The 26,234-nt window shown below is 43.0% G+C and overlaps 2 protein-coding genes across 2 annotated transcripts; one reads left to right on the top strand and one right to left on the bottom strand.

Moving 5' to 3' along the window:
- Positions 1–386: 386 nt before the first annotated feature.
- On the top strand, positions 387–7,218 carry NXT2 (nuclear transport factor 2 like export factor 2). The gene is made up of 4 exons (XM_038417286.2): positions 387–997; positions 1,657–1,743; positions 2,928–3,072; positions 3,644–7,218. Exons 1-4 carry the CDS (start codon positions 983–985, stop codon positions 3,820–3,822), a joined length of 426 nt encoding a protein of 141 aa, XP_038273214.1. The 5' UTR covers positions 387–982; the 3' UTR covers positions 3,823–7,218.
- A 9,464-nt stretch (positions 7,219–16,682) lies between these two features.
- Positions 16,683–17,492, bottom strand: KCNE5 (potassium voltage-gated channel subfamily E regulatory subunit 5). Its single transcript, XM_043491548.1, has one exon. It carries the CDS (start codon positions 17,247–17,249, stop codon positions 16,683–16,685), a length of 567 nt encoding a protein of 188 aa, XP_043347483.1. The 5' UTR covers positions 17,250–17,492.
- Positions 17,493–26,234: the final 8,742 nt, after the last annotated feature.

Here is a 26,234-nt window from a genome sequence, read left to right as displayed (position 1 = left end):
AGAGGGACAATACCAACTTTGACAATAAATGCACATTATTGCAATTTCTAAAGATTAGATTGTTAAATGATATCATTCAGACAAAGGGCCTCACAGGGTTCACAAAAGGCCTAGGCATTTATATGGATAATAAACATCCTGTTACATTAGGGTACAATAACTGTGAATTTTTGTGGTGACCAGGCTGCCAGGCACAGTCAGCACAAAAGCCCTCTCCTCTGCAGTGCCGATTAATGAACGCTACAGAGAAGATAAACCAGCCCTCCTATTTATTGATATATGTATCTGTGCACGTTGATTCCCCGCCTCATTTCTAATCTCAGTGGAGCCCAGACCTTTCCCCGGCTGCTTCAATGCTTCAGCATCTTTCTCTCGCCCGGCTGTTTGCAGCAGCCTCTGCATTAACGCTGCGCAACTCCCGGACGCCGCGCCCAGTTCTGCGCTGTGCTATATGTGCGTGCACAGAGCCGCACGCCGCGCAGAGACAGGGGGAACCGGATCCTCGGGCGGGGTAGATGGACCTGGCGCCGCTGAAGGCAGGGGCGCGATGTCCATCTGGCCCTGACTGTCCTCTGGGGGCGCGGGTGGCAGCGCCTCGCCCGACGCCAAGCGCCGCGGGCTGGGAAGGGGGAGGAAGGCTCCCGGGAGCGTGCCAGGGCTGCCTACCCCGCCCCTCTCCTCCCCCGCGCCCCGGTCCCGCCACCTGCACCCGAAGCCCTGACCAGTGCCCCCCATCACCGGACTCACGACGCATGCGCGGCGGTTGGCCCCCACCCTAGCTGTGGAGGCCCGCGGCGCAGATGCGTGTTGCTCACCGGAAGGAGTTGTGTAAGGGACCATAGTGTGACCGGAAGGGGGACGCTGGTTGGGTGGGACACATCCGCTTTCTTTTGATCGCCGAGGGCTCAGCGTCCAGAGAGGAGCTGCCGCCGCCTTGTCGTCTGCGACGGGTCTGGGCCGGGGCTTCCCTTCCGCTGCCTGTATGGCCGCCTCCGTGGTGAGTCCGCGGGCGACCTGGAGCAGGAGGCCAGAACCGGGCGGGGGCAGCTCGTCCTCCATGAGGGGACCAGGGCCCGGGGACTGCCTGTGGGGTGACCCCGGGGCCAGCCGCCGCGCGGCCCTGCCCGCCTGGGATTTCCGGAACTAGGCAGATTTCATGGTCCTCTGAGCGAGGTTTTCCGAGCTGCCGGAATCGGCACTCAGAGGCGGCAGGGCGGAGGGGGTGAGATCTGTCTGCACGTATCTGCAGGGTATAAATGCGCCTGGGGGCGGAAAATGACAGATTGTTGGGGAGGGGGCAGGGGAGGGGTAACTGGGAGTCATTGGGCGAAATGTCCAGGGAAACTTAACTGGAATGTTAAGAAAACTAACATGCCAATTCTCGTTTGATCCACAGTCAAACTGATCTCCGCCTGCAAGGGGGTCCCTGGAATTCACAGGGGTTGAAAGCCCTGTCGTGTATGCCATAGGAAACAGTTCAGCATTAGCTCTTTGGGGGAGAGCAGTGATAGGGTAACAGGATGCGTCCATTTTGGAATCTCATTTTGTTACTGTACATGTTAATTTACTTGCTGGAGAAACTGCTCATAGAATTTTATCAAGCCAACAGTTTTACGTTGCCTTACATAATTGTGAGGGTTTTATTGTTATTTCTAGAACTTTAAAACTTATGTGGATCAGACTTGTAGAGCTGCTGAAGAGTTTGTCAACATTTACTATGATACGATGGATAAAAGAAGAAGGGTAGGTAGATTCCTAACAAGACTCAATTTTTATCCTCTTGTCACTCTTGTGTGTACTTCCATTGTCAGTCTGATCCTCCTATATACTTTGAGGCTTCTGGGAGTTAGCTACCACCCATATTCTCATTACTAGCAGAGTCCAGATCTCTGTGTGTCTTCTGATCTGCTCTATGAAGTATCCTTCAAAATACTTTTTAAATTAGGGATTCTTAATTTTTTTTCATTGTGTGAGGCGCTTCTAAAGCATGTCTCATAGATCCCTTCACAACCATGATACTGTTTGTCTCTATATTTCTTTGGCAGCTACAGTGCATAGTAAATTTGAATATTTACAGTTAAAATTGGTTGTATTAGTTCCCTTTTTCAGAATATCTCATCTCTGATCTCATGAATTAGTAAGTTTCCTTTCTCCTAACCTTCTAAGTTAGCAGTGTCCCTTCATTATAATTGAGTTTGGGTATCTCTAGAAATGACTGAGGAAGAGAAAGTGGTTCCAGCATCTTATGATCAGGGAGTGCTCCATGGACTACAGTGGAAGAAGTGCTGATCTGAATGCTTTTTCATGCACTTGTTTAATGTGGTGGTATTTATGGATGTCTAGATGAGTGTGCGTGATAGAGATAGCAAGAGGTCAACATAGACCCTTCTTTAAGGTTTGTATTATAGAGCTCAAGCACTGGCCTGCCTCCTCAAACATGCTATGCTGTGTTCTTTTGTAACTTTCCAGTGGCCCTTGTTTATATGCATGTTAATTTTAGTCAGGTTACACTTCTCTATGTTCTTTTTCTTAATGGGGAATACTTACAGTAGAGAGGTGACAATGTACTTGGCTTTGGCTATGCTGGGAAGTGGTTCAGTTCCATCCCTTCCTCCTACAGGAAACAGCTGAAGAACCCGATCAGTGTTTTTATTGAGTATTAAGGCATATTGTTACTTAACAAAATAAGTTACGAAGAAACATGCATTCATTTCGTGTAGTAGTTTCAATTCTTGATCAAGGACGGTAGTTGCTAATGGAAGCCAATGTTTGAGTAGGACACTTCAGTCAGTTTTGTATGAAGGAGGATCTAATATGTGCAATACTGTTTTAATTCTTCTGATCATATGAATGTGTTTCCCATATTGGCAACAAGTAGCTTGATTTTTAATAGATTTTTTCCAAATGTGTTCTCATAATCCCTTTAGGTATTGGCTAGACTCTATCTGGACAAAGCAACATTAATTTGGAATGGTAATGCAGTGTCTGGACAAGAAGCACTGAAAGAATTTTTTGAAATGTTGCCATCTAGTGAATTCCAGGTTAATATGTTAGACTGCCAACCTGTTCATGGTAAGGTTATTTTATAATTCAGGGTTTGTTTGTTTTTAATAATTGTAGAATGTGAACAACAAATGTAATAAATATTGATTGATGTGGCTCTTAGAACAAGGTAAAGAAAAGACCTGATGGCTGAAATGTAGGGCTATTTTTAAATAAAAGGGTGTAGTGGGAGGGTGACTACTTAAAACTGTACAGTAGAATTTATTAAACTTCCTCTTTAAGAACACTTACTCAGATATAAACTTGATATTTTCATGCACTGAAGCAGTTACTCTTAATATATTAAACTAACTACATGGCATTGTAACATAAACAGTGCAAGTTAAAAATAGCATTAAAAAGCAACATTTGCTAATGAACAAGTTACCACAGGTGTTTTTGTTAGTAACAATACAACATAAAAATCAATTTAACACACATACTCTTCCAACTATTTGCTAACAGACCTGCAGCTGTGACTTGTATAGAAATGATTATTAGTTAAATAGACCCTCTAGCATTTCACATAAGCAGCTGAGGTGATGGGAAATTGTGCATAACTTTTTTTTATTCTTTTACATCTTTCATTTTCTTTGTGAAGAACAAGCTACTCAAAGCCAGACAACAGTCCTTGTAGTGACATGTGGGAGAGTAAAATTCGATGGCAACAAGCAACGTTACTTCACCCAGAATTTCTTACTGACGGCACAAGCTACAGCTACCAGCACAGTGTGGAAGATTGCAAGTGACTGCTTCCGCTTCCAGGATTGGGCCAGTTAATGGGGACTGAGAGGTGATTGCTTTCCCTCTTCGTTGCGTGACTTTAGCTCTCTGGACAGTCATTCTCTAAACCGTGGAAGACCTTTATCCCTTCTCCTAGTGTGCCGTTCGTTCTGGAAGTACTGCAGATCTGTGTTGTGCTAGTCCTAGTGGCCCAGGACTTAATGGCAAATGTATTTTTGAAATGGAAGAAGTTTGCTCAAGTTAAGTGGGCCCCTGTGAAATATTTAAGGCAGTGAGCCAGATGGCATAGCCGTTCCTGAAGTTTGTGTTAGTGATTCACTCATGTAATGTTGAAATCATTCCTGTAAATGCCTTACTTACAACTATCCTGCTGCTTCAGGAACTTTTTCAATAATATTGAATGCTAAAATCTGCACTGCATGAACAGTGAATCCATTCATACAGATGTGCAATCATTTTGGCTTAGAAACACCATCTTTGAAGCAGACACCTATGACAGTGAGAAATGGAATTAGTTACTTCTATGTGACATGTATATGAAACTTTAGAACTGCTTATTTTGAGCCTTGAGCTTGATCTGACAACCATGAGAGCTCTTTTTTCCAATAAGAGTGGCCACATCAAAGTAACTTCTCATATAATAGATGGGAGAGATCCCACTTGGAGTTGTAGTGTCACCAATGAATTACATGGTTTGGGGGAATAAAGGGATTGGTAAATACAGTCATACTTTCTGTTTCCTCTCTGAAAATTGAAAATATAACACTTGAACATGAGTAAATTCTCAAAAAATCATCTGTTGTAAAGCTAATGTGTAGTGTCCTCGATGTACAAGGAATACAACACTTACCAGGTTTCTCCTTTGGCTTAACCCTGTTAATATTTGGTTATGATCACTTATGTAGATCTAGGTCCACACTAACAGCTCTGTTAAATGCAAAGGGAAAGGAGAAACATATTAAGCTGATTTGAGAAGCTGCTTCCCTTTCTTTGGAAGTCTTGGAATATAAACTACATATCAATCAGCTGTTTCATCCTTTGTTTTTTATAGCTAGTAATTTCATTATTACTATGAAGCACAACATACTTATTTTATTGCAACTTTTTCTCCTATTTTGAATTTGCAAGCTTTTACTCCATCAGTCTGAAACATTATAATAGGAAAGTGGCATTGAAATTATATATATGATATGCTAGTCATCTCTTTAGTGCAGTTGTACAGAGTAGATGCTTTGACTACTGTGGTCCCAGAATGATACTAACCTCTCTACATGAGAAAACTTTATCTTCCTTCAATCCAAAGTAATGCACAACTTTCATTTGTCTTTCTCCTGTTTGGTTTTTATTATGGGTTTCTCAGAATATGGTTACCTTAAATTGCTATACGCTTGGTTCTATTTTTCAATGTTTTTATTGTTTTAAAGTTTAGAGGGTAGCTTGCTTTCTTAACCTGAATTAACGCTTTATATCTCAGAATGGCAGCACTTCGTGTTCAGACTGCTAATCTAAATTGAGTAAATTAAAAGGATGGAAATTTAGTCACATAGTAAGTACTTTAAAACACACTCTGCTTGTAAGTAAAAATATATTTGACTGTAACTTGTAAATCTGATCTTAATTTCATCCTCACAGTTGTTTTGACAATTCAAAAGGCTGTTACCTTTATACTTGTAAGGCTGGAATATGTGACTGGGAAACCACTCATTTTATTCCTTATAAATCAGAAAACAGAAAATAAACCATATTTTAAAAACATATGTATACTTAACATATGTTTTAACAAATAATGGTATAAGTTGATATAAAGATGAAATGGTTAGCTGCACCAATATTTAACTTTAAAGGGTTTTTAGAAATGTTTATATCATTAGGTTGGAGAATTTGTAATATATTGTCCAACTTTCTTAAATGGAAATTTTTCTATAGTTAAAATCGGAAATGGTCTCTCAAGTCCTTGTGCAAGAAACTTTTTCCTCTGTTTTCCTACTTTGGAGAAAACAGGAATCTAAAAATGGCATAAGGACTACAAAACTGTTTAACGTTGTAGCTATCGTAAATGTATTGCGACTGTGTGCATAGTGGAGGAAAGATTGACCTTTTTAACTGTGTAATGTCATCTTGCAATAATGTTGGGAGGTTTTCATATCTTTTCTACCAGATCAAAAGAAGAATTAACGTTGAAGTTACCTGCTAATTATATAGCATTGTTGAACTGTGGTGGTGTTGTATTATGGTTACAACTCACTGTTTCTTACAGATGAAATTCATATTTCTAATGTATCTTGTCTACATATGGTATCGGTATAACTTATCTCTAAAACATTTATGGGTGAAATTCCAGCACTGGGCTTCTGAATTATGAAGACATTCAGTCTTTAGAACACAATATTCTTATACCAAACAAACACATTTATACTCAAGTAAATATTTATTTAAAATTATTGGGATGATACCTTAAATCTTAAATTAGCATGTACAATAGTCTAAAACTTTCTGTCACAACAGTGGAAGTTTTAGATGTAGATGTAGCCATTCTATACATTCTGTTCAGATGGAAGCAGTTTTGGGCTTTAAGTATGGCTGGTGCTCTGAGTTCTTACAATTTGAAGCATAATTTAGTGTATGCACAAACTAACCTAGTTGTACAGGCTCTGCCTTCCATTGTGCTTTGTGTTAATTTCATAGTTGGAAGTGGATCTTGGCTGTTGCTAGCATGGATTTTTGTGGAATTGGTGGAAGTGATGATCTTCCGCACTATTCTTCCTGCTTCCCTTCAGTAAAGCTATAATAAGGTTTTGGCTCTGGAAGTTGTTGATGGTTGTCGTTGTAGCTGGAGGTGATCTGTCTTAAAGAAAAGGAGTATACTCAGGCTACCATAATTGCCTGCTAACCAAAATTCTTAATTTTCTTAATAATTGTACAAAATCATAAGAATTAAACTGCATAGAAGTTCAAACACTCTGATGCTTTCCCTTGCTATTAAAATAGTAAATTCTGGGCATGTAGCAAAGTTGTCATACAAAATCAAGCTGAAAATCTAAGCAAATGCAAATCCTAATACCTTTTGCTTATCTTGTATTGCCTCCATTGGTCAACTTTGTTTGACATTCTAGTTATGTTGCTTTGCTCTTTTTAGCATGCCACAAATAATTTAAAATGCTCAGTGCTGCCATTTCTTGGAGGGAAGTATTTTGTCTTTAAAAGCTAGGTAACGTTTGTTATTTGATTGAGAGAATTCTGAAATATGAAGAAGTGATGCCTTTTTAACATCAAAATAGCTTTCCACAAACTTGAATGTTTTATAATCTTTTGCAGCTATTTAAGACCTCTTGTAAGGGTGTCACTTTAAAAAAAAATCGTTTGATCTGGTACTTTATTTTTATTACAAGCTTTCATAGTGTTTTCTTACTAATATTAAAGTTCAGGAAATAACATTTGGCTCTTCAACTTTGCTGTTTGGGTTTTGGCATTGGATTACATATGTTCTAACTATTGCCACCATATGGTACTCAAATGTCTCAGAACAGAGCCACCAGTGTACACGCTCCTTGATGGTGGTGGTGTCTCTCCGGTGATGAGAAAAATGAACTGATGATGGCAAATTCCACGGTCATGTGCATCAGCAGTAATGCAGCATAATTGAGGTAAATGACACTTGAGAGTGCAGAAGTAAAAACTCTGGGGAATGTGGCAGTTCCCTTGGATAACATTCACCTGAAGTTTACATCACCATCTAACAAAGTCTAAGAAGAAGTCAGCCAAACACATAGTGTATGCAAGATGCTTGGATGGTAAATGTCCTCCTTGCCCTTCCCCCCCAAGTATAGTCTATGCCTGTGCTATATATCTTCTATGGATAAATAGAACATTCACCCAAAGAACTAAATTCACAATTTTTTTTCCTTTTTAGCATCAAGAATGTCTGAGTTCAATAGACCAATTGGCTACTAATGTTACAAGTTTACACTCAGGTACTGATTACCTTCAATTTTCATCAACATCAATAGCAGTTAAGGATGCTGAACTCATTGGAGGGTTGGTCACTCAGTGAAAAGTGCTTTACATTTTGTTTAAATGTGAACCTAAAAACTAGGAGAGAGGCTCTGTGCTGTACCTACCTTGCAGGGGCTCCCTGAGGCTGTCCTTGGGCTGGAATGCTGCCTAGAATCTCTTTAGTGTTGTGGCTCCACCCCCACCATGCCCCTCTCATAGTGGCACAACTTTTTTGTACAAAACTTGTGAAGGGTCCTTGGAGGACAGCCTTACAGTTGTTTTCTGCATTGCCAATTCCCCATGGCCTTTCATGCTCCTCTGGCCATTTTACCTAGCATAAAAGTTCTGGAATGGGGGTGAGGAGCTTAAAAAGAAGTAGGGCTGTCAAGCGATTAATCACTCTGTTAAACAATAGAATACCATTTATTTAAATATTTTTGGGTGTTTTCTACATTTTCAAATATTTTTATTTCAGTTACAACACAGAATGCAAAGTGTACAGTGCTCACTTTATAGTCATTTTTATTACAAATATTTGCACTATAAAAAATAGTATGTTTCATTTCACCTCTTACAAGTACTGTAGTGCAGTCTCTACTGTGGAAGTGCAACTTACAAATGTAGATTTTTTTTTGTTATATAATTGCACTCAAAACAAAACAATGTAAAACTTTGGAGCCTACAAGTCTACTCAGTCCTACTTCCTGTTCAGCCAATCACTAAGACAAACAAGTTTATTTACATTTACAGGAGATAATGCTGCCTGCTTCTTATTTAGAGTGTCACCTGAAAATGAGAACAGGTGTTCGCATGGTACTGTAGTAGCCAGCATTGCAAGGTATTTACGTGCCAGATATGTTAAACATTTGTATACCCCTTCATGCTTTGGTCACCATTCCCGAGGACATGCTTCCATGCCGATGATGCTTGTTAAAAAAAAAATAATGCATTAATTAAATTTGTGACTGAACTCCTTGGGGGAGAATTGTCTCCTGCTCTGTTTTACCTGTATTCTGCCATATATTTTGTGTTATAGCAGTCTCAGATGACAACCCAGAACATGTTGTTTGATTTAAGAACACTTTCACAGCAGATTTGACAAAATGCAAAGAAGGTACCAGTGTGAGATTTCTAAAGCTAGCTACAGCACTCAACCCAAGATTTAAGAATCTGAAGTGCCTTCCAAAATTTGAGGGATGAGGTGTGGAGCATGTTTTCAGAAGTCTTTTAAAGAGCTGCACTCTGATGTGGAAACTACAGAACCTGAACCACCAAAAAAGAAAATCAACCTTTTGTTGGTGGCATCTGACTCGGATGATGAAAATGAACGTGCTTCAGCCCACATTGCTTTGGATTGTTGTTGAGCAGAACCCATCAACGGCATGGAAGCATATATTCTGGAATGGTGGTTGAAGCACAAAGGGACTTATGAATCTTTACTGCATCTGACATATAAATAGCTTGCAACACTGGCTACAACAGTGCCATGCGAATGCCTGTTCTCACTTTCAGGTGACATTGTAAACAAGAAGCGGGCAGCATTATCTCCTGCAAATTTAAACAAACTTGATTGGCTGAACAAGAAGTAGGACTGAGTGGACTTGTAGTATCTAAAGTTTTACATTGTTTTATTTTTGAGTGCAGTTGCATAACAAAAAATCTACATTTGTAAGTTGCACTTTCACAGTAGAGATTGCACTACAGTACTTGTAAGAGGTGAATTGAAAAATACTATTATACAGTGCAAATCTTTGTAATAAAAATAATATAAAGTGAGCACTATACACTGTATTCTGTGTAAATTTGAAATCAAATATTTGAAAATATAGAAAAACATCAAAAATATTAAATGTATTTAAATTGGTATCTCTTGTTTAATAGGGCGACTAAAACCGATTAGTCATGATTAATTTTTTTGAGTTAACTGCGATTAATTGACAGTACAAGTCATGGATAGGTCATGGGGCTGTGAATTGTTTATTGCCTATGACCCATCCATGACTTGTACTATAAATACCCCTGACTAAATCGTAGCCTTATCCGTCATCCACTCAGTCCTTGGACTCTCTACAGAGTATGACAACATTTGCTTGGTTATATGGTGTCCACTAGGACTCATGCCTCCCAAAACAGTAACTTAGACCTTTTAATAGTTGAATGAGTCCCAAAATATTTAGCTAGGTGCTCCTGGGGGGGGCCCTGGAGGGAGCCAATGCTCTGGGGTGGGGCACTGCCAGCGGTGCTGTTGCTCTGGAGGAGGGGGAGCAGCAGCACCAGCTGCCAGGGGTTGCAACCCAGCTGCCGCTGGGACCAATGCCAGGGGTCGCCGAGCTGCAGCTGCTCCTGCTGCCCCTGGGACCAGCTACACCGGTTGCGGTTCAGGTGGTCTCCGGGGCCAGCTGCCCAAGCAGTGGCTGGTACGGCTGGCCCCTGGGCAGCTCAGAAATGGCTGGTGCAGCTGGCTGTGGGGGCAGCTGCTTGGGCGGCTCTGGGGTTAGCCATACTGGCTATTAAGAAATCACGGCGCCCTAACAATGGGGAACGAACTATTGTCTCACCCCACAACAATGGTCCTGCTGGGATGTAATTTAGACACCTTGACACAGTACTGAGGGAGAAGCTTGTAGGATTGCAGTATATAACTTCAATATCTGGGGCTATCAAGCAAACACCATTTCAAGGTCTACAGAGTATTTGTCTCTATGATTCATGTGATCCTGCTGAGGCTGCCAGTCAGTGTCAAATGTCTCAGTGGTTTTTGTGATGTGAAAGTTTGGCTGTTTGGTATAGGATTGAGACCCACCAAATCACTTCTTCTAGCCTACTGAATCACCACCAGGCACCAGATCCTGTCTTAAATAGAGATTCCGTAGTTAAATACTTCATATTTTGCTGTGTATATTCATTGAAACAGACTATGCTAGAAAAAAAAAGTATAAATTCTAATGTGCAAACCACATCATTAAATCTTAAAAAAAACAACCCAACCCTGCTATTACTCCAAAGTGAATGAATGGATGATCCTGTGTCATACAAACAGTTTAAAGTACTGGTGACTCGACAGGAGGCCATTCTGAACATTTCTGTTCATCTAAATGAAATGTTTTTTAACTATGTGGTTACACTATGAACTCTTCTTTTTTCCCCCTTCACCCACAAGAAAATGGAATTGATTTAGGAGGCCCCGTGCGATAGGGGTCAATATTGGCTTCTCCAAAAAGTTTTGTGAGATATTTATTGTGTGCACTCTAGTTCAAGGAAGCATGGTTGGGCCAAGCATCCCAGTCTGATCCTCCTGAGTGCTAAGCGTTCCCATCTCCCACTGAATCAGATGTAAATCAACTCTTCATACACTGACCAACTGCACCATGGGGCATTTTGATAGTATTTTTTGTTAGTCATGGAACCTAATTCACTCCATGAATTTCTTCCCCAATGTGCCTACATGTCTGTCTTCCCCTTTCAGTTGATGATTGTGTGGATAAGAATGGTGTAAGGGCCACAACACCCAGAAATACAGCCCAGTGCATGCATGGAGTGGGAAAACAGCAAAAGACGACCCTAATACCTATTTCCATCTTTAGTCATAGTTGGGTTCTATATCTCCTTAAATATTAAACTGCTCAGCATTCATAACACAAAGTGAATTACAGTCTTTGAGAATTAATGCTACTTGTTCTGTGATGTGGGGTGACAGAAGGGCCATGCCAATTAACCAGGTGCTAGGTAGTTTGTAGGCATGGGAAATACAAACTGGTCTTGCTTAGAGATTATCACTATGAGTCCTGCCAGGGAAATAATATAACTTATTTTCAGTTGTGTAGCTTCTTTTCTTCGGTAATCAAGTTTTTTCAAAGCATCCCTACAACAAGACCCTAATGCAGCCAAGGAAACGTGTCAATCTTGGTAGAAGTCAGTTGAGATACAGCATATCTTTTAGAAAGACAGCCAGTCTAGTTCACCCTGAAGTTGTGGGCTGACTTACACAAGAGGACAGAGTAGATGATAAATAATAGTTCCTTCTGGCCTTAAAACCTATGAATAATAATAGCACTGATAGCTCTTTACAAATATTAAAGTGCCATTATCAGGTAGTTTGGGACCCTCTTTTCTCTCCAAATCACTGTTTTACAAACCTAATATTTATTAAATACTTTTTCATCTGATTGAAAATAATTCAATGAAAACTTTGTTGTTGATGGTTGGTTGGGTTGGCTGTAAATATCCCCCTCCAGAGTTGGCAACACAAACAGTTGCATAACTGTCTCTCACCACAAAGACATATTACCAAGAATTGTTTAGTTTGTTACAGAAAGAAAGCTAAAGACTTAACTCTTATTTCAACAAGTATATAACTTCTACTTCAACAAGTATATAACAGAGTATTAATAACTACAGTAGTTGTGTTAGAACATAAGAATGGCCATACTGGGTCAGACCAAAGGTCCATCCAGCCCAGTATCCTGTCTATTGACAGTGGCCAAGGCCAGGTCCCCCAGAGGGAGTGAACCTAACAGGTAATGATCTAGTGATCTCTCTCCTGCTATCCATCTCCACCCTTTGACAAACAGAGGCTAGGGACACCATTCCTTACCCATCCTGGCTAATAGCCATTAATGGACTTAACCTCCATGAATTTATCCAGTTCTCTTTTAAACCCTGTTATAGTCCTAGCCTTCACAATGTCCTCAGGCAAGGAGTTCCACAGGTTGACTGTGCACTGTGTGAAGAAAAACTTCCTTTTATTTGTTTTAAACCTATATAAATAGTAATTTCAAGATATGTTGCGCACACATTTTGCTGCAGAGTACTAACATTTTAATTATTGAAATACGCAGACATCATACACACACACAACACTGTTTTATGTATCAAAACTGCTGTGTTATATAAGGCACAATTTCCTACAGTATATCTTCTATGTTAAGTACATAAGATTAAATCCTGGCTCTACTGAAGTCAATGGCAAAGCTCCCATAATACACTAAACTTAAAATTAATAAGGGCAATTAATAGCCTATCATTTAAACAATTTAACTGTCTTACAGAGAAAACAATAAACAAAGGATGGAGTTGATGTGGTTGGAATGCCCAGTGTAAATTTTTGCATATCTAGGTTTGTTAGAGAACTTATTTTGTATTAAAATCTGTATCTATCTTTATTTCCACAACTTTAAGACTTAAGTTTTATTAATTAACATATTCTTGGAATTACATTTTTGTAACTATCTTTACTGTAAGTTATCAAAGTGACTGGGGAATTTCCTTGGTTTTGTTACAAAAATACAAGTAGCATATTATCAGCATAAGTCAGGCTGCTGCCTGAATTCTAACGTAGGTATAGACTCCTGCAACCATTTGGACTTCAGCACATTTGCTCCAGCGTCCTAATTTTCCTTTGTCCGCTCCAAACTCCTCTCCTCAGGTTAGGTTCTCTTGTGTATACTCTCTCTCACTCCCAATCCATGCATTGTTGTAAGATTTATAGGGAAAGATTTGGATCACAGAAGCACCAGGCTTTGCAGACTTGGTGTTGTAGACTTAATTTGAGCTGTTGAAGTCATAGCATAGGGAGGGTGTGACAGGGTAGGCCATTATGATCACTGTTACAAGGTCACAGTATATATTGTGCAAAGTATACCTTGTGCAGTATCATCTGAAAAGTCATAAGCTGCTGATTATTATTATCCTGGTAAAGTGTAGCAACACTGTATGTAAAGTTATAAGATTCTACTGTATGATTGGTTTCGGAGTAGCAGCCATGTTAGTCTGTATCTACATAGAAAAGGAGGACTTGTGGCACCTTAGAGACTAACAAATTTATTTGAGCATAAGCTTTCATGAGCTACAGCTCACTTCATCGGATGATTGTTACTGAAATATGATGTTATTCTGGGGAACACCCAAAAACCAGTTCCTCAGAGACAACAAGGTTATCACCTAGTTAAGTGAACATTCTTCAGCAGGGGGAGAAAGTGAACAAGAAATTTACATTCCATCACAGGGATGGCCTAAAGCTCAAATCCACAAGAGATAGGCTGTCACCAGGTGACTCAGCTGGAAATTTAAGATCTTTCTAGAACAAAGGACTGAATTATAAAAGAGGGGTGAATACACTTTATTCTGCTCCTCTATTTGTCTCCGATGGCTACATTATCAACATCTGAACAACAATAGAAGGACATACTGATTTGCTTGGGGGAGTCCTGGCTGGAAGGAAATCCAGCCTCGTTATAGCATGTCAGTGAGAGAGACACATTTGCTCTGAATCCATTTTAGTTTAAATTAGATGTCAGTTGCATTTTATCTTGTATTTTTTTTGTAACCACTTCTGACTTTTATGCCTTGTTACTTGTAGTCACTTAAAATCTATCTTTCTGTAGTTAATAAACTTGTTTTATCTAAACCAATGTGAGTTTGGACTGAAGTATTTAGGAACCACCACTTGAGGTAACAGGACCTGTGCATATCATTTCCCTTTGATAAAATGACAGACTTTCTATGAGCTTGCTTTGTGCAGCAGATGCTGGGCTATACAAGAGGCACATTTCTGGGGGACAAGGCTGGAATTGGGAATTTGCTGGTATCGCCCTGTACATAATTCATGAGTGGCTGGCAGAGCATTTATGTAACATAGCTGGGAGTGATTTTGCATACTAGCAACTGTGTGTGAACAGTCCAGGAGTGGATGTTTTTACAGCAGAGTGGTATAAAAGGCACCCCATGTTGGATTTTCAAAGGAATGCAGCTGTTCAACAATCCAGATTGTACCCTGGGGAATGTCACAGAGGGACAGGCCTTATTTGCTATACTTTTTTTTAGAAGTACTGTATGCAGTCTAATGACAGGTTTCAGAGTAGCAGCCATGTTAGTCTGTATCTGCATAGAAAAGGAGTACTTGTGGCACCTTAGAGACTAACAAATTTATTTGAGCATAAGCTTTCGTGAGCTATAGCTCACTTCATCGAATGCATTTGGTGGAAAATACAGTGGGGAGATTCATGTGTTGTGTGTGTGTGTGTGTGTGTGTATTAATCTCCCCATTGTATTTTCCACCAAATGCATCCAATGAAGTGAGCTGTAGCTCACGAAAGCTTATGCTCAAATAAATTTGTTAGTCTCTAAGGTGCCACAAGTACTCCTTTTCTGTATGCAGTCTAATGCACTAAAGTCTTTTCATCATAGTGTTTAGGGCTAGATGTTGCAAAGAAACAGATAATTTTTATGTAATTTAAGTTATTTTAAGTGTCTTTAGAAACAGTTGCATTTAAAAATTGATCAAAGCAATTTTTCAGTAACAGCATTTTTTAGTTCAGATAAAATTGAATGTGACTAGCCCATCTAAAGAGAAATACCTTATCCTATATAATGCTTGAAAACATTTGAGCAAAAGAAAAATATCTAGAGATACACTAACCAAAATAAGTACAGTAGAAAATGAATGCAAATCAGTCCCAATTGTTAAAGGACAACCATGTTACAAGATAAATCTTTTGCATTACACAATCTCAGTGTTTTTTTCAATCTCAGTAGCTACTTGGTGATGTATACAATGCTGACAATGGCTTAATTCCCACAGAGTAGTTCATTACATACATAAGGTTCTTACTGGAGTTGAGCTGAGTTTCAGATACTTTGTTTTGGGCCAAATTTGATTTGGCATTTAGCCAGAACGCTTGCCAATTTTGATTTCTTCCTGTTCACCTAGCTACATAGCTTGTAATAATGTCTCTAGTGAAGACATGTTAAATACATCTGAGACTCAAATATAGTTAAGTATAGTTGAGATTTAGACTGATTAAGTTCAAATAAAAGAAGTTTAGAAGAAAATTCTGTTTCCTGCCTTAGGCCCCCATCCTGTAATGAACCCTGGGTGGACACGGACTGGCCTGCACAGAGCTCATGGCAGGTTTGGGTCTCATCTCTGACCTGTCATTCGTGACAGTAAACAAGCTCATCAGTTTCTTGGAATGGAGGTTACACAAATGGATCCCAGGGAAATGAGAAAGTCAACTGGCATTGGACACCTAACTCCCATTAGTGCTTTGGAAAATTATCCTTGTATTTGTGTCTTGCCTTTTGCTCTAATTTACATGGAATAAGGGGAAGTTTAGGTTGGATGTTAGGAAAAAACTTTCTCACTGGGCGGGCGGTGAAGCACTGGAATGGGTTACACCTAGGGAGGTGGTGGAATCTCCTTCCTTAGAGGGTTTTAAGGTCAGGCTTGGCAAAGCCCGGGCTGGGATGATTTAGTTGGGGACTGGCCCTGCTTTGAGCAGGGGGTGGGACTAGATGACCTCCTGAGGTCCCTTCCAACCCTGCTATTCTATGAATTGCTGCTCAGAGCCATCCCTGTGTGTGACCTCAGCTCTGCTCTCCCAGAGACACCGTCTAGATTTTTTGCGAAGTCCTTCCTTACAGAAAATGCCAGTTCTGAAAACAATGTTTAAAACCTAAACCCCTCTTCATCGACGGCTGTTTGCCTTGTTTGCTCTCCGGCCGCTCAAGCAAAAGGAGTCTCCCGGGTTGCCTTTGTTTGGAGTCAGGCTGGGTCCGGCTCGCCAGCCTTAGCGGCGAGCGCTGCCGGCAGGGGGCGCTGCTTCCCCCGACGGCCCGGCCCCGGCGCCCCGGGCGCGCTCGCGCCGGCTCGCGGCGGGGGGTGGCTCAAGTTCCCTCAGGCTCAAGCGGATTTTCTCGTTCCCGTGGCCCCCGGCCTCTCCCCGGGCCCGTGGCCGCTCTCTGGCGACGCAGGCGGGGAGCCCGGCTGCGGGCTCTTCGGCTCTGGGCGCCAGCCTGGCCCGCCCCTCAGGCTGCCCGCCTCTTGGCCCGCCGTGCCCCGCGGCCGGCTGGCTGAGGCGGAGCCCATGAGCTGGCTCCGCGGGCGGGCGGCCCGGGCCCGGGCCTCACAGCAGCTGGTCGCCCTCCAGGCCGGCCCCGTCGTGAGGCGCGGCGCCCTCGGGCCGCCCGCTCCAGTCGCGCTCGATGTAGAGGTGGTAGGGGTCGTGCTTGGACTCCCGCTTGCGGGAGCGGGTGTAGGCCAGGATCAGCCCGCCCGCCAGGCAGCCGTAGAAGATCATGATGAGCAGGATGTAGAGGTAGGCGTCGTCCCCCGCGGGCGCGGCGGCCCCGCGGCTGGCGTTGGCCCCGCCGGGCAGCTGCCGCAGCAGGTGGCTGAGCAGGGTCCGCAGGCGCAGCGCCTCGCTGCAGTTCATGGCGAGGAGCAGCCGCCGCCCGGCTCGGCGGGAGAGGAGGAGGAGGAGGAGGAGGAGGAAGGGGTGGGCTCTGCAGGCGGGGTCCCGCTTCCCCGCGATGAATGCTGCCCTGGAGGGAGTCCGCAGCCGGCTGGACGCGGCGCTGCTGCTGCTGCTGCTGCTTCTCCTCCTCCTCCTCCCGCGGCGCCGGGCCGCTTTGTGCTGCGGGGAGGCTTTAACCCAGCTTCCCCCGCCCACCGCGGGGCTCTTCTGCTCCATAAGTGGAGATGTTGCCGGCGGGCAGAACCGCTGCCCCAAGCCTTGTTATGTCCAGGAAACAGGACTATGCTTTTCAGCCGCCCTAGCCGAGGGAGATCGTAAAGGGACGGCGCTGTTTCCCCAGACTGACCTGTGCAACATAGGCACGGGGTTGAACCAAGGATTCGTGCGGGGCTGAAGCATATCTCAGCGAGAGACTTCCCAGCTTGATTTAAAGCCTCTCCGAGGTGGAGAATTTGCTACATCCCTCCCTGATCTGTTCCCATGGTTCATTCCCCTCACTGAGCGTTAAGTAGCTGCGTGTTATTGCCAGTTTGAATTTCGCTGACTTCATCTTTCAGCCACTAGTTTCTGTTGGCTAGATTAAGGAGCCCTTTACCTTTATTTTGGCAGGCAAAGGGATGAAATGTTGCCTATTTCAAGGTTAAATGGGGAAATCGCAGCTAAAATGATGAGAGCATCTGGCTGCCTAAAGAGAGAGACTCTCACGTTTTAGAGAGACTGAGAGTTCTCATGGGGTCCAGTTTAAGAAGCTGTAGTTAGGGACTTAGTCAGAAACCCCTTTGTACCTGCGGTTGCCTGTAAAAACTGAACTCAGATTTGCAACTTTACCTGGGATTATTCCTACCATTGAACTTCCAGCAAAAGGACAGTTGGCTGCTTTTTATGAGAGTATTAATAAAGGGGATGCCCCTTCCAGGGAACTAGCACCTTCCATCTAGGACACTGTTAACCACTGACAGAAGTTAATGCTCAGCACCTTATGGGAAGAGGTTCAGTCATCACTAGTAGAAGCATTTCCCCATGCTACTTAAATGTAGTCGTGTTTTTGATATCTAGTGCATGTGTTGAAAAAGCCCTCCAAACATAGTGGTGGATGGAGGAAAAGCAATCCTATCCTGGCAGGGAGTGGACTAGATGGCCTTGGGGCTTTTTTTCCATTTCAAATTGCAGCGATTTTACTGACTTATTGAACCATCCATTCTCAAACCTGGTGCCAAACAATTTAGGTAGCTCAGATGCTAACACACTTCCTTTTCTACCATGGGTGGGCCTCTGGTACCTGTTGGGCAAACTAGGCACTGCTGTAAGAATTTCAGTAATAATGGTTCTGTGGTTTTCTTCTTTGGAAAAAGGAAAAAAAAGGCCAGTATTTAGGGTGACCATATTTCCAAAAAGGAAAAATGGGACATAGTGCGGGGCTGCCTGGCTGAGTTGCTTGCCCAAGCCCTGCCTGCCCACCCCCCACGCACCTGGGATCGCTGCTCAACTGAGCCCTGTCTCCCCCCCCTGCCCGAGGTCTGCCTCCCTCCTGAGCAGGGCTGGCATAACTGCTTGACCCCCCCCACATATTTTTCTGCACCGCACCCCACTTTTTTGACAGAAGTGGGCATTTGTCCTGTTTGCTCATGCCAACTGATCAAGTTGGCAAGAGAAAATGGGACAAATGCCCACTTTTGCCAAAGAAGTTGGGATGGCTGGGACAGGGCTTAAAAAAGGGACTGTCCCGGCCAAAATGGGACATATGGTCACCCTACCAGTATTTGAAATGGGGAAATCCCTCCTCCTTAGTCACGCAAATCTAATATCTACCCACCCAAGCTTCACTTAAACACACAGCCTTGCTCCATAGGAAAGAAAAATCCATCCAGCGGGCAGATCAGCCATTTAGGTTAATGCCACTCTGGGGCACACTCCTCAATAGGAATGACAACTGAGCCATATTGTGTAACCATTCCTCTTACACTCCTTGCTTGGGCAAATATGAACTTGACACCATCTGGATTCTTTACCTGCTTTTATGGGAAGTTCCATTTTAATTAGCAAAGATTGTTTAGTGTCTAATGTAAATGTAGATCCAAGTTGGAGGCTTCCTTAAGTGGTAAGACAGGATCATTTTACTGCAAAGCAAGTTGCTATAAAAATGCAGAACCCAGCCTACTAAAACCTGTTGATTGTGTAGTTCTCCATATGTTTGTTAAACATGAGTTCTCGTCAGTGTGTTCAGTCAACTCTTTTTGTGCTGGATTCCTTATAGAAAAGTCCAAATCTTGGTTAAGCAGTAGGCATATGAGACCTTATCTCCATGGCTATAGCAGAGTAGTTATTCTGGACAAGCTATGCCTGTCAATTTCCCTGTGTAAACAAGCCCCTAGAGCACAGTGGTTGCAGGGCAGTGGAGGCAGAGGGAAAAGTGGACAAGCAAACAGTTGCAAAGAGCTGGGCAGGCACAGGGAACCTGAGCAGTGGCTAAACAATTGAGTAAAAGAGGCAGAGGCAAAAGGGCATTGTTTAAAAATTGGAAGTCAAATCTTACTGAGGAAAATAGAAAGGAGCATAAACTCTGTCAAGTCAATTGTAAAAGTATAATGCAGGCCAATAAAGAATTTGAAGAGCAAAAGATACAAAAAGAAACAACAATTTTTTTTTAAAGTACATCAGAAGCAGGAAGCCTACCAATCAATCAGTGGGGCCACGAGATGATTAAGGTGCTAAAGGAGCACTCAAGGAAGAGAAGGCCATTGTGGAGAAGCTAAATGAATTCTTTGCATTGCTTTTCACTGCAGAGGACGTGAAGGAGATTCCCACACCCAAGCCATTCTTTTTAGGTGACGGATCTCAGGAACTGTCCCAGATTGAGGTGTCAGTAGAAGAGGTTTTGAAACAAATTGATATTTAAACAGTAATAAGTCACTAGGACCAATTGGTATTCACTCAAGAGTTCTGAAGGAACTCCAATGTGAAACTGAAGAACTAACAGGTTTCAGAGTAGCAGCCATGTTAGTCTGTATTCACAAAAAAGAAAAGGAGTACTTGTGGCACCTTAAAGACTAACAAATTTATTTGAGCATAAGCTTTTGTGAGCTACAGCTCATGAGCTGTAGCTCATGAAAGCTTATGCTCAAATAAATTTGCTAGTCTTTAAGGTGCCACAAGTACTCCTTTTCTTTTTTTTTGAAGAACTAACAACTGTGGTATGTAACCTATTGCTTAAATCAGCCTCTGTAGCAGATGACTGGAGGATAGCTAAGGTAATACCTATTTAAAAAAAAAAAAAAAGTTTTCACAATGGGGGGAGTCCCCCAAGGATCTGTACTGGGACCTGTGGTGTTCAATATATTCATAAATGATCTGGAAAAGGGGATGCAAAGTGAGGTGGCAAAATTTGCAGATGATACAAAATTACTTAATTACAAGATCATTAAGTCTAACACTGACTGCAAAGAGTTACAAATGGATGTTACGTAACTGGGTGACTGGGCAATAAAATAGCAGATGAAATTCAACATTGAAAAATTATACCAGCAATACATGCAAAATGGTGGGGTCTAAATTAGCTGTTAGCAATTAAGAAAGAGATTTTTGAAGTCATCTTGGATAGTTCTCTGAAAACATCTGCTTGATGTGCAGCAGCGGTTTAAAAAAAAAAAGAAGCTAACAATGTTGTAACCATTATGAAAGGGATAGATAATAAGACAGAAAATATCATAATCCCACTATATAAAGCAATGGTACACCTACGCCTTGAAAACTGTGTGCAGTTCTGGTTGCCTAATGTAAAAAAAAAAAGATATAGTAGAATTGGAGAAGGTAGAGAGAAGGACAACAAAAATGACTAGGGGTATGGAACGGCTTACATATGAGGAGAGATTTAAAAGACTGGGACAGTTCAGTTTAGAAAACAGATTAAGGCAGGATATAACTGAGGTCTATAAAGTCATGAATGGTGCAGAGAAAGTGAATAAGGAAGTATTATTTACTCCGTCACATAAAACCAAAACCAGGGTTTTCCCAATGAAATGAATAGGCCGCAGATTTAAAACAAACATAAGGAAGTACTTGACACAACGTAAAACTCATTGCCAGAGGATGTTGTGAAGGCCAAAAGTATAACTGAGTTCGAAAAAGAACTAGATAAGTTCATGGAGGATAGGTCCATCGCTGGTTATTAGGCGTAATCCCAGTCTCTAAACCTCTGAATGGCAGAAGCTGGGACTAGATGGGATGAATCAATTGAAATTACCCTGTTCTGTTCATTCCCTCTGAAGCATCTGGCACCAGGACACGGGGCTAGATGGACCATTGGTCTGACCCATTATGGTCATTTTTATGTTAAGAGGAGCTAAAGTTGGCTGAGGAAAGCCTGGTCTGTGAGAAGAAAAGGTTGGAGAGAATAGTTCAGGAAACTTTAGAGCTCTGTATTGGTCTCAACATGCTTTGTGCTGTACCAGCAGAAAGGGGTATTTTATAGCCTTAGGAGAGGAGGGTCAGTGGGTTAATGTGGCCTTGAACCCATAATCAGCAAACAAGGAGTTTTGTTTTGTTTTGTTTTCAAACTCACCCTCCTAATGTGCTAGGCACTTATTTTAAAAAATAAATAAACTAAAAATTAGGATCCACCTCCAACAATTGAACCTCCCCTTCCATTTCCACACCCTTCCCCTAGACAACAACTAGAACAAAGGGGCCTTGCAATGGATAAGGTTAGCAGCAAGCACAACGCAGCTCTGGCTCTGCTTCTACACCCATCACCTCTGATTAGGCCCTGAACCGGTGCCTGCGATCTGGCAAACGGGTTATAAGAGTCAGGTAGCCCTAGTGCCTCAGCACTTACCCAAGCAGGTGTGTAAGTCCTTACTTATCTAAACGGAGGCTACAGTGTGGTAAAGTATCAGACACTAACACTGCCACTGTTCCTAAATACAACAGTTGTCGCCTTCTCCTTAGGGAGGTGGGAAGTTGCGTGTTGCTTTACAGAGCCAAGTTTCTTCGTTGCACTTCCCTCCCCTTCTCCCTTTGTGCAGCTTCTTTGGCTGGCCTGACCCTCTGCCCATTCCTGACATCTCTGAAGCACACAGCTGGGACTGCTCCTGGAGCATTTTGCCAGTTTCCTTCAGAGGCAATGGTGGAGATGCTGGATCTGCCCTCCTGCAACAGGCAGAACTCGCTCCATGCTTGTGAGGCAGCTGGAATTACAAAGAAGTCTATGCAGGGATAAAGGGGGCAGTGGCACTGAACTTTTCCAGGCTGTATGTGTAAGCAGCACCACATGGCCCTGCCATCTTCTAGTTTTTAAGTTCTGGACCGTTCCTGCAGAACAGACTTCATTACAAGATCTTCCTGGCAGTTCTGCAAACCTTATTCCTACCCAATGGCTCCTTGATGTCTGTGCTCTCTGTCAAAAGAAAGAGGTTGACTCATTTACATTTGGCCTTTTAAAACTGAAACCCTGGCGCAACGGAGGTGTCCTGGCCACTAAAGATACTGCTCCTAAAAATTTAAGGCCCAATTCGCTATTGTGCTGCACCTTGTATAGTAACTTTGCATCAGCACTAGGTGAGAAATGTTACTATCTCAGAATGGCTGTGATTTCACACCTGCTTAGCACTAGTGTATGTGACTACACAAGGTGCAAGGCTTGGTGAATTGAACCAAAGTTTTCTGTCTATCCCACATGGAATTTTTTTTTTTAAAAAAGCTTTTAAATAAAGAAAATGAATACTTGTGGCAACTTAGAGACTAACAAATTTATTTGAGCATAAGCTTTCGTGAGCTACAGCTCACTTCATCGGATGCATTCAATGGCTTATTAATCTTTCCCTGTTTGCTGTAGAGAATGTTGATCAGGTGGTTCCACGGTTTTTTTGAGAGCGTGTGGCACAAGCTGTCAGCATAGTCTGTGTGGTATGTAGATTGTAATGGATTTTTTACCTTCAGTCCTTTTGATATTATGTCCATCTGTTTGCATTTGGAAAGGAAGATGATGTCTGTCTGTATCTGTATGAGTTTTTTCATGAAGTTGATAGATTTCCACTCCATACGGCTAAATTCAGTGCCTTGCATAATGACAGGTTTCAGAGTAGCAGCCATGTTAGTCTGTATTCACAAAAAGAAAAGGAGTACTTGTGGCACCTTAGAGACTAACAAATTTATTTGAGCATAAGTTTTCGTGAGCTACAGCTCACTTCATCGGATGCATTGACTAACACGGCTGCTACTCTGAAACCTTTTAAATAAAGTTATGCCCATCCACACAACATTGTTAGCTCAAATGGTTGGTTTATTAAAAAGATGTTTCTGTATCATAGATGAGGCTTTCCACAGCAGGCTACAATACTCAAACTATAAATAACACTGCTGAGTGCATACAGAGGGTTCAGTGGTGCTCACCCCAGCTGGAAACATCAGTGCAGCTTGTTTTCTACACATTACAGTGGTCACCTGGAGTTGAAGTAAGCCAAAGACCAGGAGAGTGTAACATCAAGACCCTGGCACAAGGGAGGAGGATAGTTCAGTGGTTTGAGCATTGGCCTGCTAAACCCAGGGTTGTGAGTTCAATCATTTAGGGATCTGGGGCAAAAATTGGAGATTGGTCCTGTTTTGAGCAGGGGGTTGGACTAGATGACCTCCTGAGGTCCCTTCCAACCCTGATACTCTATGATTTTTTTCAGCAGAATCCGACATCTTAAGTTGCTTTTCTGGGGTAAGACTGTGTTGGATCAAGCCATGTTTTTGGTTTCTTTCCTTTCCAAGCACAATTCCCTGCCAGCAAATACCTAAAGCCCTGAGGCATCTAAATAGAGTAAATGCTTATAGAATGAGCTGTATGTTCTTGTGAAACTGACCAGAAGGCTCATTTTTGTCATCAGCGACTTTTAAAGAAACAGCAGCTTAGTGTTTGTGATGGTCTCTTCTTCCTTTATCAAAACTGCCAGCATTACTGCATTAGTGCCTTCACTTTCTAGCATGCTAACCAGCCCCTGCCCCTTTTTAAAAACATTTTCACGCCAGTCTACCTCCCCGTTAGGATATAGATATTCAGGCCTGTCTGTAAAGGCCTGTACTCTAAGAATTTAGGTGTATTCTTATCACTTGGCTAGTTATAGAGGTTATAAAAGAAAGAATCAAAATCACTGTCTGCCGGTGTAAAGGCCTTCTCTCACTGTGACAGTCTCAGGCCCTGTTTTTAGGCTATGGCCTTTGGCTAAGCAGCAGAGGCAGCCATAAACTGGGAAGTGACCGGTCACATCCTCACATTCCAAACTAGTCACATTGAAATAAGGTGCTATTGGGCTGTTAGGAATACAATCCTGTCCTGAAAATGCCTATCACCTCCAGAGAAAGGGAAGTGCCTAGAAGTTGTAAAAGGAAACTTAGTTTGATATCATCCTGTCTGGCAAGAACTCACTTATCAATAGCTGGGATGAGAAATCCTCATTTCTTTGTTGTTCTATCACTGTAGTTCCCATTTCCCTATTGTTTGTCTGTATAATCTCTGTCTGGTTCTGTGATTTTCTGTCTGCTGTATAATTAATTTTGCTGGGTGTAAACCAATTAAGGTGGTGGGATATAATTGGTTAAATAATCATGTTAGGATTGGTTAGTTAAATTTCAGTAAAATGGTTACGGTCAGGGGTGGCAGGTTTGTAGAAATTTTGGTGGTGCCCAGAATCCCCCCCCAACTCTGCCCCCCACCTGCCTAAGGCTCTGGGAGGGCGTTGGGGTGGGGAGAGGAGGTCTGGGGTGCAGGTCCTGGGCTGGGGATTGGGGTGCAGGATCTGGGAGGGAGTTGGAGAGGGTGGCTGGGATGGAGTTTGGGTGCTGGGTACAGGCTCTGGGCTGGGGCAGGGGGTGAGGGGATGCAGGCTCTGGGCTGGGAGTGGAGGTGTAGGAGGGGCTGAGGGATTCAGGCTCTGGGAGAGCATTTGGGGGTGGGAGGGGGTGCAGGGGTGAGAGGTTCATGATGCAGGAGGGGGCTCAGGGCTGGGGCAGAGGGTTAAGGAGTGGGGGGATGAGGGCTCTGGTTGGGGCTGGGGATGAGGGGTGCGGGAGGAACTCAGGGCTAGGGCAGAGGGTAGGAGTGTGGGGGGATGAGGGCTCTGGCTGGGGCTGGGGGGGTTTGGGATGTTGGAGAGGCTCAGGGCTTGGGCGGAAGGGCAGGGTTAGGGCAGCCTGCCCTGCCACTACGAATTGGGGGGGGGCACTAGGACCCTGCGGCAGCAGTTGATGCCAGGAGTCGGCAGAGCAGAGTCAGCGTGAGCTGAGCTGCAGGCTCTGGGGGAGGCGCGTGGGGGCAGCAGGTGAGGCCGGGGGAGAGACCCGGCCCCAAACATTGGTGGAGCCGGGCCCTGAATATTGCTGGAGCCCGGGCACCACTAGCCAATACAACTCATCGCCCCTGGTTAAGGTATAGCTAAGCAGAACTCGAGTTTACTATGTAGTCTGCAGTGAATCAGGAAGTGATGGGGGAATGGGGGTGGGGAAATTGGAATCATGTTTTGCTAAGCGGGGGGGGGGGGGAGAGAATGGGAACAGGAACACAGGTAAGGCTCTGTGGTGTCAGAGCTGGGAAGGGGGATACTAAGGAAGGAAACTGGAATCATGCTTGCTGGAAGTTCACCCCAATAAACATTGAATTGTTTGCACCTTTGGACTTCGGGTAGTGTTGTTCTCGGTTCATGCAAGAAGGACCAGGGAAGTTAGTGGGTGAAGGAATAAGCCCCCTAACACTCTCCAGCCTTTTTCACTCAATTGTGCCAGTGTTTAATTCTCTGCTGGAACAGACGTTTAACCCACTGGGAGCTAGCAGGCATTTCAGATCAAATTTTGCCCTCTCACAAACTACAACCAACTTCCATTGATTGAAGTAGGCATTGCCAACGTGTGTTGTTCATAACACACTTCAAACCAGAACTAGCACCTTTGTTTATTGCAGTAACACATTGTGAAATGGGCAACAAAAATAAAATATGCCTAACAGTACATGCATCAGCAAGTTTAACCAGATGCTCAGTAGTATTGTGGAAAAGATGCTCCTTGGGATCCAGAAAGATACTTTGCTATGTAGAATGGTCCCTATTCGGCAGCACCAGAGAAGATTATTTACTCTCTTTCTGTCTCATTGCAGCTGGCTAGAAGGGCTGTGTTAGGGAATTTAAAGGGCAATATACCAGACTGTGCTTAGAAGGATGGGGATCCTCCTCC

The sequence above is a fragment of the Dermochelys coriacea genome, chromosome 9 (genome assembly GCF_009764565.3).
Source record: "Dermochelys coriacea isolate rDerCor1 chromosome 9, rDerCor1.pri.v4, whole genome shotgun sequence".
Lineage (NCBI taxonomy): Eukaryota > Metazoa > Chordata > Testudines > Dermochelyidae > Dermochelys > Dermochelys coriacea.
The sequence above is the reverse complement of the archived record's forward strand: the minus strand, read 5'-3'. Positions and strand labels throughout refer to the sequence as shown.